This window comes from Neofelis nebulosa, chromosome 15, assembly GCF_028018385.1.
Source record: "Neofelis nebulosa isolate mNeoNeb1 chromosome 15, mNeoNeb1.pri, whole genome shotgun sequence".
In the NCBI taxonomy this organism is placed as follows: Eukaryota; Metazoa; Chordata; class Mammalia; order Carnivora; family Felidae; genus Neofelis; species Neofelis nebulosa.
Genome location: NC_080796.1, coordinates 66803113 through 66816213, shown reverse-complemented (window position 1 = coordinate 66816213; position 13101 = coordinate 66803113). Strand labels below are relative to the sequence as shown.

The 13101-nt window shown below is 52.1% G+C and overlaps 1 protein-coding gene across 5 annotated transcripts in view; it reads right to left on the bottom strand.

The window, feature by feature from the left end:
- Positions 1-11104, bottom strand: part of RXRG (retinoid X receptor gamma) — a 45300-nt gene extending 34196 nt beyond the window's left edge. Inside the window, exon 1 of one of the 5 annotated variants that reach the window (XM_058701777.1) lies at positions 10749-11104. In XM_058701777.1, coding sequence (XP_058557760.1) covers positions 10749-10797 — 49 coding nt within the window. In that variant the 5' untranslated portion in view covers positions 10798-11104. Of the gene's footprint in view, positions 1-7725; positions 7815-10748 lie in introns of those variants that run through there. The other 4 variants (XM_058701778.1, XM_058701774.1, XM_058701776.1 and 1 more) reach the window with 4 other exon arrangements.
- Positions 11105-13101: the final 1997 nt, after the last annotated feature.

The following is a 13101-nucleotide window of genomic DNA, read 5'->3' as shown; positions in this document are numbered from 1 at the left end:
TTTTTTGTTAGTGAGTAGAACTATATAGAGTCCATCAATAGAAATTCCTTGCATAGGGGCGCCTGGATGGCTCAGTTGGCTAAGCGACTGACTCTTGATTTTGGCTCAGGTTATGCTCTCACGATTCCTGAGATCGAGCCCTGTGTAGGGTTCTGTGCTGACAGCACAGACCCCACTTGGGATTCTCTCTCTCCTCCTTCTCCAACTCTCCCCCCCTCCTGCTCGCGCGCTCTCTCTCTCTCTCTCTCTCAAAATAAATACATAACATTAAAAAAAGAAATTACTTGCATAAGAAATCTACGTCCCTGGTGTTTACCAAAAGTAAAATCTCTGAGTAAGGAATTGCACGTGTGTGTTGGGGGGAACAGGGGGGCCTTTGAGAAAGAGAAGTCCCTGGGACTCAGAAGGATGGAATTCTTAGCAAGGTGAGGAAGTTGCTTAGCAACTCATCCTCAGCCAATGAAAGGAAAATGTCAAGCATGCGTCTTTCTGATTGGCCAGACAAGGGAGCAAATGGCTTGGTGTTTCCACCCCTTTGCCGCCGGCCCACTAACAAGCCTCTGCCGGATGGAATGAAAAGTTGTAATGAATCGCTGGCACTGGTTAATACACACCCACAGGGAAGGGGACGGAGGTGAAGGTGTGCTATTTCTGAGAGTCAGGACTCTCCATCTGAAATCAAAGGAGCATGGCAGGCCCCAGGTCCGTGGAACTCCCTCCCACTGGGTCGCAAGCCACCTGGCACACCCAAGCCCGGCGCCTGGTCTCTAGCGGAGGGACACGGTGCACAAGCCCCAGGATCGCCGACCGGTCAGACAGCCGGCTCATTCTTCCCAGTCTAAGGGAAACTTACGCACACATCCTTTCCCCTCTTGGCTCCTAACACACAGGCAGGCTGCTGAACGAGGTGGGCAGAGGCCTGCTACCGAGGCCACTTTAACTGACACTTTAATCACCACCTCCTTCGATGACTAACAGACAAACAACAACAACAGATCATATTCATTGAGCACGTGCCACAAGCCAGACATGATTCTCAACACGTTACGTATATGGACGCATTGCATACCTACAAGCCCTGTTAAGGTTGGGATGCTTCTTCCTACTGGACAAAGGCAAAAGCTAGGAGACAGAGAGATTAAATACAGCGCCCGAGGGAATGGGACTAGGAAGTTAGACAAGTGGCACCTGAACGGATGAACGGAGAAGGGAAAGCAGGGGATCCGCAGCCCCACCACGTGTCCCCTGCTCCGCAAGTCCCCCGACCAGCTGTACAGACAGCTCTCCCCGCCCTCCCCACCCCGACTTGAGGCCTCACTCTAGACTTTGACTTTGATCCTGGCACTTTTTTTTTTTTTTAATTAAAGATTTTATTTTTTTTAAGTAACCTCAACACCCAACGTGAGGCTCGAACTCACAACCCCGGGATCAAGAGTCACGTGCTCCACCAGTCGAGCCAGCCAGGAGCCCCCTGACACTGGCACATTCTGACTAAGATACTCGCCATCCTGACTCTGGCCCCTCACGGCTCCAAGCTGGCCAGGGCTCCCTTCAGCAGGGTCCCAGCTCAGCCTGACCTTTTCCCCTCCCTTCTTCGGTAGAAGGGGTGCTCAATGCCACCGAGCTGGTACACATTTCTGACATTTGAGTCGTGATCAGCGTGTTCAAAAGCACCTGCACGTAAACCTCAGCCCTTCACAGCCACCCTGACACTGGGCAGAAAGGTGTTTTACAGGCACAGAGCTCTACATTTTAGCAGGTGCCAACCCCAAGGTGGGAGACACTGAACTCCTAGGGAATGAGGAGCAGAAGCAGAAGGCACATCTTTCGAGGAGAAGCCTTCTCTGCTACCGAAGCATTTTCTGGGTTTCTCAACGGGGGGAAACAAGGGAACGTGATAGAAGCGGAGAGTGTGTGTGAGAAGGGGCTCAGTGCCCTGCCCGCAATGTGAGGACCCAAACACCAGGGGCTGATCCCTCGCCTGCCCTCCGCCCTCCCATCTTTCAGAGCCTCCCAGGACAGCTCCTCACGCTTCCTGCTGTCCCTGAAGGGGGGCTCCTGGCTGTTGGGGGGGAAGGGGGGGAAAGGGGTTGCTTCCTCTGGTGCTTGGGGGAGGGGGAGGGCCCTGTGATATCCCTTCCTCCCTCTCCCTCTCCCTCCCCTCCCTTCCCGCGCCCCCCCCCGCCCCCCCTTCTGCCCCACCTCCCCTAAAATCCGCAGAGATGGAGGTAGTGAAAAGCAGGCAACCACCGACCGATCATCAGCCTCATTATTACCAGCATTATATATAATTATAGCAAAACCTTACTCATTTTGATCAATTGAGAGAAAAAAATCAGTCTCCGTTCGTGACAAGTTGGCAGATTACTTTTAAATTACAATTTTCTTACTTCCAAGTAACACACGGGAAGAGTTTGTATTTCGAGTCCCACAAGCTAATGGTTATGAAGTGGAGATTTTATAAAATCTGCTTTAAAAGACTTTTGTAATTAACACCCCGTTAATATGCTAATGACGCTCCTTTAGGCTTTTTAAATCGCTTGAAAACAGATGTAACTTAAATGGGGCAACATTGCTACCATTTTATTTGCCCCACAAACCCTTCTTTGTTTTTTATTTATTTACTTTTTTTTTTTTTTTTTTTTTTTTGGTGAATGAGCAAATAGAAACTAGCTCATACCAGGACCAATTTAATCACCTTTCCAAATTAATTGGGTCATAAATTAATAAGGCAATATTGTTTGGGCTCAGAAACCAGACTTTCAGGACTCAAAGAACCACCGCATTTTGGAGAGAAGAGACAATGATCCCTGAGAGGTTGCCCAACTCGCTCAAGGCCGAAACACTGGGTCTTCTGACTGCCAGGTTCAAGGTCATTCCCTGTACCAGGTGCCATCTTGCAGTCGTTAACTGTGCACTACTTATCTCCACGTCAGTTACTGGCTCGGGCAGTCAAAAATATATTCGTTGAGTGCCTACTATGTGCCAGACCCCAGGCGAGGCGCTACGGACAGAGTGGTCCCTCCTGGGGCCCACTGCTTATTTCATGTAAGCTTCAAACAGACTCAGAGTAGTCGGTAAGGCAGAAATCATCCCCATTCTACAGATTTAGAAAAACACGTTCAGAATGATAAAGTGACCTTTTCAAGCGCGTGTTGTGAATCATTAAAGACCTCGAATGTGAGTTTGGTCTAGCACAATTTCTGCCAACTTTTCTGCATGTAATTAATGGCATTTTGCTTGCATCCCACCTTTCCCACTCAGGACCAAGTTATGAACCTTGATGGTGCAGGTGGAGATCATGCTGTCTCTAACTCCTAAGAGGGACCTGGGGATCCTGGAGCAGGGGCTCCGCTAACAAGGAACACGGCCTGTCCCTTTAAACCAGTCCCATATACTGGTTCACAGCACACCACTTTGGTCCACCAGGACACTGCCATGAGTGGTTCAGGCATTTGCTGAGGGCGCTCCCTCCTCACCCCTTGTTCCTAGAATCCTTGAACATCAATTTACTCCACCTCCAGCTCTCAAACCCAATCCCTGTTTCTGTCTCTCTGGACTTCTTTTTCAGATATGCTCTCCCTGATCTCTAAATATGGATGGACTTCTAAAGACTGCAGTCTTCTTGGGGCACCTGGGTGGCTCAGTGGGTTAAGATCCGACTTCAGCTCAGGTCATGATCTCACGGTTTGTGGGTTATTTAAGCCCCGCGTCAGGCTCTGTGCTGACAGCTCAGAGCCCGGAGCCTGCTTCGGATTCTGTGTCTCCCTCTCTCTCTGCCTCTCCCCCACTCATGCTCTCTCCCTCTCTCGCTCGCTCAAAAATAAATAAACATCTCTCTCTCTCTCAAAAATAAATAAACATTAAAAAAATTCTTTTAAAAGACTGCAGTCATCTTAAAATATAGTGAATAACATCCCTGGTGCAATGTGGTCGTTCATATCAATGTTATCATAGCATCATTTGTTCTCAGGTTCTAAATACCTAGATTCCTTGGACCCATCCACTGAACCCCAGTCCCAAGAAACATGTCTAGAAATAATTCATCTCCAAACGTATGCAGACTTCAGAGCTTGTAACTAGTTTATCGTTCCTTCAGGACAGGAGATGAACTCTAGCTCTCCTCGTCCGGCAAACCCTTGCACAAGCCAGATACTCAGCCAGTGTGCACTGAACAAGGGACTGGCATTCCCAGAACAGTCTAGAATATTCTCTCCCTGATGATGATCTCTAACCTTTGCTCTGCTCCCCTCATCGCTGGGACTGGGCAAACACAGGTACCTTGAGCCCCAAACTCTCCAAGAGACTGCTTCTCCACGACACTAATGACCAGCAAAGGAGGGACAAAGGAGATGCTGAGTCACAGAAATGAAACTCAGGCAAACCAGCCCGGAAGAAACATCCCAACATACGTGTTAAGCACTTTCCTGGCCACTCCTCTGACTTCTAAACGCTTTCTGAATTAAAGATCACAAGCTTTTCCATTTTTTTTTAAAGTTCAGATGCTGAATTCTGAAACCCCATCAGGAATTTGAGCTTGATCTCGAACCTAGAAACTTCCTGTCTCCCTTCCCCTCTCTCAGTCACAGCGTCTGATAAAGGCAGCAGGGCAGGCCAGGTTGTCTGATGACTCATCAGAGTCACTGGCCTGGGGCCAGGGTCTCCTGAAGACTGGAGGGGCTGGAGGTCCCCCGTCAGGGCTCTCTTCCGGCCAGATCTCAGAGCGCCTGCCCTAGAACGATTTGTTAAAACAGAACTTTCGGTAACAGGCACAGAATCCATGTACTTTGCTTTGTCAGCACCTCGTGGTTGTGCCGTCTGATGCTTTCAGAACAGGCACACCTCCCCGAAGAAAAAGCAACGTACTTTAGAACTACAGTGTCCAAATTTTCTGAAATGGAAAAGGGGACCTTTACCAGGTGTTCACGACTTGTCCAGGCTTTATTTTATTAACCCCTTGCACTGCAGACAGTTAACACTGACCCTACGTGGTGAGTAGTACTGAGTTATTTTACCAAGGGGCGGGACGGCTCTCTGTGGCTTCCCCGTCCCCCCACTTTCCTGCCACCCCAGGTGGCCCCCAGGGGGCTCAGCGGAACCCAGTCTGAAGACCACAAGAAGCTTCCTGGGGAAGCCACACCTGCTTCCCCAAGTGTCCTCACCTGTGACTAAGGGGCCGCCCTCATGACCCACAGGCCTCTCTGTCTAGCTCTGAGGATGCCACTCTGTGGCAGGGAAGCTGGGGGAAGGGCTGTTCAGAGCTGACGATCGCAACCACTGCAAACCGGAGAACATTCAGAAATGGTAATAACACTTCTCCAGAAGGATCCCCTAGGGGTCAGCAAACATCCTGAGACACAGCACATCCCTGTGCCTTAGTTTATGCGACTTTAATTATGGCTACTCTCCCACACACCCCCCCACAGGAGCAGCAAAGACCCAAAGGTTTAGAATCTGGCTCTTCAGAGAACAAGTTTGCTGAATCGCACCCTAGAATGTAAAACTGGGTTCCACATGTTAGAATAAAGTGGGGTCCACCTGGAACTTTCTTTTTTCTTTTTTTTTTTTCAAGGTTTATTTATTTTTGAAAGACTGAGAGCGCATGCACGAGCGTAAGCAGGGGAGGAGGAGAGAGAGAGAGAGAGGGAGACACAGATTCCGAAGCAGGCTCCAGGCTCCGAGCTGTCAGCACAGAGCCCGACGCGGGGCTTGAACCCATGAACCGCGAGATCATGACCTGAGCCGAAGTCGGACGCTTAACCGACTGAGCCACCCAGGCGCCCCTCACCTGGAACATTTTTTGGATTTTTGTTTTCTTCGTCTCTTCATGTGCCCGGTCCGCCTGTCCCCACCCCATCATTTATTCATTGCTGCAATCATGCACGGTCCAAGAGATACATTGTGATCCCTAAGAAAGTTGTCAAGGGCAAAGAGTAAGATCGGAATATGGTAGTTGTTGTTCTTATATAGAATTCACCCATTGGTGGCAGATCTGGGACTCCCATCTCTCCACCCCACCCTCCCTCCACTCTACCCCTCCCCCACCCCCAGCAAGCGCAACACGGGGCTTGACTCCAGCAGCCCTGGCACCTGCCTGGATTTGGATCCTGGGTCCGCCCCTTATCAGCCAGCTGATCTTGAGCAGTTTACTAAACCTCCCCGAGGATCTACATTCCCATCCGTGAAATGGGGATGGCGATAATAGTGCCCCACCTCCGGGGATGCTTGACAATATTAAATGAGATGGTGCTTGTAATGCCCGGGGTAGGAGGGTCCGGCACATAGTAGGTACCTAACAAACATGAGCTATTACTCTCACTTGTTTCTGAAGCTCACTGAGCCAGGACCCGGATCAGTCTCCTGAGAGCCACCCAAAGCCAGGCGCCCTAGAAAATAAGCGACTGCCCTCCCTGGGTCTGTAGGTCTTCTCCTTTCAGACAAGAAGGGAAAAGAGCAGCTTCCTCTGGGAGCCTCTGGCAACCCAGCCACCCAGTCGTGGTGGCAAAGTTCTCCGTAGATACAGAAGCTACATAATGAGGGGAAGGAAGAGGTGGAGAATTTAGATAACTCTTTGCACAATTTCTTTCCCCGGTTGCTATTCAGCTCTCTATCTCCTGGTAAGACTGTAAATGTTTCAGAAAATAGTTTACACTAAATATGTTCCTTCCTAAATCTCATAAACAGTTACTCCTTCCTACACAAACCCTAACCACTTACGTCCACGGTAAGGTCCCAATTAACCACCCACGCATTTGTGGAAGGGATAAATATGTTCTGGCGCGCGCATCCGTGCACGCACACTCACACACTCACATCCACACACACACACACACACACACACATCCTCTTATTGCCCCCCCCAAACATACACATAGGCATGTGCACACCCATCCGCCCAACTCAGCCCCCTCCTCTATGGCTACTCTTGGGTAAGAAGCCAGTGTTCTACACAAAGGGTCAGGGCCAGCTGGGCGGGACTCTTGCAAATCAGCCGGCCTCCAGGAGAAGCACCTGTTAATACTCCAGAGGTCCCCCGCTCCTGAGTGACTGCTGAGCTATCCCGGGTTCTTATTCCTCAACGGCCAGGGCCCGTGTCTGCAACCACTGGGCAGTGCCGAGGCCGGACTGGGCTCCTCACCCCAGCAAGGGGGTGCTGTGCCCCATAACTTCCCAGAGCGAGTCCGTGGCCCGTGAGGGGCAGCTCAGCAGAGCAAGGATTCTGGAGCCAGACCACCTGGGTTCAAATCCCTTGGCAGGGGGGGCACCTGCGTGGCTCAGTCGGTGAAGCATCCGACTCCGGCTCAGGTCATGATCTCACCGTTCCCGAGTTCGAGCCCCGCGTCGGACTCTGTGCCGACAGCTGGGAGCCTGGAGCCTGCTTCAGATTCTGGGTCTCCCTCCCCAGCAGCCCCCCCTCCCTTCCCCCACTCGCTGTCTCTAGCTCTCAAAAATAAATAAACATTAAATCCCTGGCGGGGCTATTTTCTAGCTACAAGACCTTCAGCAAGCTTACTGCGCCATGCAATGCCTCAGTTTCCTCGTCTGTAATGGGAGTATGATAATCATGGTGGCTGCTCAGAAGGTTGTCGTGAGGACTGAACAAGCAGAGAGTTCAAAAGCTTACAAGGGTAGCTGGCCCTCAGTAAGAGCCACAGCCAGCGTGCTTGGGAACTGAAATGCGAGCCTCCCCCCCGCCCCCCATCTCCTTGTCACCCCGAGGATTACCGCACAATTGGATGGGGGAATTACAGGCTTTGTTTTGCCATCTCCTTAGAGGCAGCGACTGTCCCATCCAGGCAAACGGATCTCTTACTGAACAGCTGGCCCTCATCACAGGGCAGGGCGGGGAACAGGGACGCTGGTACCTCTGTGAGGTCACAGCAGCCCAGGTAGTCGCCACCCTTCGGCCAGCTTGACCAGTCCCTTGTTCGCTGAGGGGCTGAATGATCTCACATCTGGTGAGCATGGCCCCAGATGCCAACCCTCGTGCTGTTTCCCAAGGGTGACTTTGGGTCCCCAGAGAGCCTCATGCAAGTTGCAGGAGCCGCCTGTGGTCCCATTTGCTCATACATGAAAAGGCAGTGGGTGTGCCAGATCACTGCATGTGTACAGGGTGGCTCTCCGTGTTGAGGGTGCAGGTGACAGCCACCGCAGTCCTCAGTTTCCCCCGTTCCTGGGGGGTGGGGGAGGTCTCCCTCACCACGGGCAAGTTCTCAGACAGGCCTCCCCGGAGCGGGGGCTGAGCTTCCGCTCAGCGTTTCAGCAGCCTCTCCACGGGCGGGTGCAAACAAAACGGAAAACATCAACAGAACTAAACAAAATAACTCTTCTCCTCCCTCAGGAACGAGGAAAAGTCGCATCAGAGGGAGACAGTTCCACAACCCGATTGCCCTCTTCCCTCTCACACCCCCCATTACCGCATCCTATCAACCTCCACGGCTGCACTCTTGTGTTCCCTTTTATCTGAAACCTACTTACGCTCAATGAGCTCCCACCACGGTGAGAATCTGAACCCGCAAAGTGTGTGGGTCCTTGCGGTTTTAATTTTATTTGCCCACATTCCTAATTCATTATTCGACAGGAATGTTTGATCTTTAAGTGAGTTTGTATGTGACTACCTTGAGCAAAATGCAGGGGATGAAAATAATAATTTTTATTAAGTACCAAATACATAGACAACACTTTATGACTGCTTTGTCAAGCGTGAGCACATTTAATTCTCCAGACAATACTCGGAGGCTGGGCTGATCAACTCCATTTTAGTGATGAAGGCACTGAGGCTCAGAGAGGTTCAATATCTTGTGTAACATCACACAGCGAGTAAGTGAACCAAGTTCAGCTCTCTCGCTCTCTCTCTCTCCTGTCTTTTTTTTTTTTTTTTTTTTTTTTTTTACTATATCAGATTGAAGGAGTATTAGTGTAAGTCTGAGTCAGGGCTTTTGTCTCCCATTCAATCCCACATAACCTTAGACTGTTCCCTGCCTTTTGGAGACCTCAGTTTCCACCTTGTAAAATGAGAGGTCTCAGAGGCTTTCTCCAGGTTCCTTAGGAAGGCTACCATTCCAAGATTCCAGCGGGCAGCCCCTGTTGAAGTTGGGGATAGACCCTCTTTCTCCAGCCTTTCTCTTAGCTCACTCCCTAGACCTTTCCACCTTCCACCCTGTCATTCACTCCCACCATCTCAGTGGCTTTCGTGAAGCCATGACCTCACAGACCTCGGGGCGCCCAAGAATCTCACAGACAAGCACTGAATTCAGAGGGAAAAGGAAAAAGTGTTTCTCAGCCGTGAATGGGACCAAGATGGGAGCTGAGAAGGCTCTTCACACCCAGGACCCAACTATAAACTGGAGATCAGATGTCCCGGCCACAGCCTTGGCCACCACTCTCACTGGGTCATATCACAAGATTGGCCCCAATAAGTTAAACATCACCTCTTCCAGGAACATCTCCGTGGCCCCCCACCCCGTGCGTCCCAGCAACAGCTTCCTCCTGCCTCCAAAAGAGCACACGGCACGAAATATTATAATGTGCCTGTGTGATAAGCCTACCGTGTCTCCTTCGCATCTGTCTTCCTAGAGCCTAATACCATGGTTGGATCACAGAAACTGCCCCCAGACACCCTGAATGAAGGAGCAAGCCCCCTGGCCTGGGTGTCGCCCGGGCAGGGACCCCATCCACCTTGCAATGCCCCTCCAGGCCTCACAGAGGGTTCTGCCCAGCAATGTAGGCAAGCTTTACTCCCTAGCCCTCAGATGACTTGCCCGTCTGTCCACACAGGGGGTCGGGAGAGCAGGGACTCTCCAGTTCTCAAGACCTAACAAGAATTTCTGCTTTGTCCTGTCTGCCAGCATCCGCAGGGCAAATGCTTCTCTTCGGCTCCCGAGAACACAAGTTACATGCCACCAGCTGACAAGTGACAGGCCAGCTGGTCAGCTGGTGGTTCCATTTATTCAAAGCTGGGGCGGCTGGGCAGTTTCTGCCACTGAATCAAGGGAGCCTCGGGACTCCCGTGAAGGCAGCCCCTGTGAAGTGTGACCGAGCTGCCCTGCCTGGCTGGCAACTCGGATCGACAGCTCCCCCCACCCCACACACACCCCCAGATCCCACCCTCAGAGTACAAGTCACAGCGGAGACCCTGGAAATGGCATTGGGGGCAGCAGCATGGAGGGGGCGCGAGGCTAGTAGCAAATCAAAAGGGAAGACCACAGAGGAAGGAAAACACAGCGGCAAATTAAAGTGCTACGTTTTCTTTGCAAAAATCCAATTACAGGGAGATCTGCTGTTCAATAACGCCCTTGTTACGAAGTATCCCAGGGACCCTTAATAGACGGGTGAAGCCTTTTGGCTCACGCTTTTCTCACAAGTTGGATAATAGGTCCATCATAGTAATTCCCTTTGATTCTTGCACTTTTCACACCCACACAAACACACCGGCTTCGAACAATGCTCTTATGCCGTCTGGGTCTCAGACAGATTCTCAAGCAGGTGTCTTAGAATATCCGCACACCCTCCCTTCGGCTCACTCATACTGCTCTGCACAGATCCTCACCTCCGACCATCCCCTCTCCCTCCCTCCCTCCTGCACACCCAGACACACTCACAGGGGAAACACACCACGAATGCACATCAACATACGTGCCCTCCTCCTAATGCGTGACCCTGCGCTCCTCCGCAGGGCCGGATCCCCTGGGGTCTGTCCGGCCAGGTCCCCCCCTCCCCCCGGGGGGGCAGCCCAAGCCAGTACTCACCGCCAAAGCCTGCGGGAAACTTCATGAAGTGAGAATAATTCCCATACATGGTTACTCTTCAGTTCATGTTCCTCGCTCTCTCTCTCTCTCTCGCTCTCTCTCTCTCTCTCTCTCCCGCCTCTTCTGGAGAGCACGGCCTCCGGGGCTCCCGAGCGCAGCCGGGCTGCCTTCAACTTGGGCTAACAGGAGTGGTCATCGCTTCCTCGCAGCCCCGGCAGCTCGGGCTGGGCCAGCCCTCCGGGATTAGTCTGGAATCTGCCTGTCGCTCCGAGCGGCCACATAGCGCGGCAGCTGGTGCCTGTCAGTAACCACGCACAACGCGCCGCCGCGCCCCGCCGCGCACGGGCTCCTGTTGCTGTTGCTGCTTTGATTCACACGGGGCTGGGCCGCAGAGCCTCCTATTATCCCCGGGAAGCAGATCGATGTGCGACCGCCCCCAGGGGGTCAGGGGAGGGAGGCGGCAGGGGCCGGGGGGGGGGGGGGGGGGAACTCTTCAGGGGCCTCCTCCTTCACTTGCACCCACAAGAAAAAAAAAAATCAGTGGGGTTTTATTCAAATGCCTTTTCTCACTCCGGCTTCTGTCCCGTCGGTCTGGCGCACTTGGTATTTGATCCGGGGAGGGGGGGAGGGGTGGGGGCCAAGAGAGAACGGAGCCCCTTCCAAAAGCACAAGATCGGAAAAGGGCGAGACTGCATCCCCAGCTGTGGAAAAGTCAGCTAAAGCATCCCTTCGGGGTGGCCAGAAACATTTGTCTGGGCTGCAGCGGGGGCAGCGTGACAGGTGCAGTTGGGAGCCTGAGTTGTTTCCCACGGAAAATGTGCAAGTAGGGAGGGCGCCTTGGCTGGACGTGGCGGTCATTCGCTGAAGCGACGCAATCACCTTATATACCACTGTCATCGAGCCACCTGTTCAAAAAGCACCACGGAGTCCTCACTGAACCAGAGACTCTCTCGGGAGGGACGCAGCCACAAATCAAAGAGCCTAAGTATCCCTTTGCTGTTTGGATCTGTTACACGGCTTTCCTGACAAGCCACTGCTTGAACACCTCTGGTAACGGGGAGCTCACTACCATTCCATTCCATTCCTGGACAGCTCTTACCGTAAGAAAGTTTTTTATTGAGCCGAAATCTGCCTTTTCTCTGCAGTTTCTGCCAACAGGCTCAGGGGTGATCCCTGACGCCACAGCAGAGGAGCCCATGGGGTCTTTCGCATCTTCTGCAAATTCACAGCTAAATGTCCCGTGCCCATAATCGACTTCTCTAGACACTCTTGCCTCTTTCAACCCCTCTGTGTATCACCAAGCATTCCAGCCTATTCACAACCTATTCTTTTTCTAGGAACGTACTTCAATTTATGGAGGCCCTCATGGAGGGGAAGGGGTTGGCCGGACTTGAATACAATACCTCAGATAGGATCCAGATCTTCTCCTCTCGGGGTCTGTCCACAAGGTAGCGGAGGGGCTATCAGCAGCACACCGCCAGGGGCATGGGCTGGGCTCTGAGGGGCTGAGACACAATGAGAGGTTTGCCCCTGGCACCACATGGCACATAGAGATTCGAGCCAACTCAAGCCCCCACAGGAAAAAAATCAAGGTTCAAATGCTGAGAGAACCCAGAACAAAAACTTAAGAGTAAAGGCCCAGAGATGAGAAGAGCATCCAGATGACGAGGGAGGAGAAGGGCCAAGATGGGGATCAGAGCAAAAGTTGGTCGGGAAGGAAGAAGAGAGGTGAAGGCCGTCACCGAAGGCTGGTGCGCCTGGGGCTCCCTCGGGTGGGTGCCGGACTCAGAGCATGGGTTGAGAACCAGCATAGACACGGGCAGTGCAGAATACAGGAGGACTCTGCCTATAGCCGTATGAGCTTCTGGGCCACCCTACATGTTAACCGATGTAGAACTAACTTCACAAGTTACCCATCCACCCCGTTGTATCCTCTCTCGTACACGTTCCCCATCCTATTCTTGGGCGATTGGTTTGGGGACCCACCTGCAATATCATCCCACATATTCCCCTGAAACAAAACATTTGGGTTCGTTCATCACCCCAGATCTTCCGGCGTCCTGCTTCTTTCGTCCCGTGTATTTGTCATTCCTCCCCCACCCCCGCCCCGTTTCATGACTTCTGAAGATCTGATGAACTGTATCCGTATTTTGTCTAACTCATGGACAAGAAATGAAAAGGATATAGCAAGGACGCCTTACAGCATATCACCAGAAAGTCCGTCTGTTAGTACCACGACACTTTGCTCATACGGCACTCGTTGTGTGGCCTGCAGAGGCTGTGTCTGCAGAGAAAACAGCAAGTCAGAAGCCAGCCTTGCTGGGTACAAATCTCAGTTCTGTCGTTCCCAGCC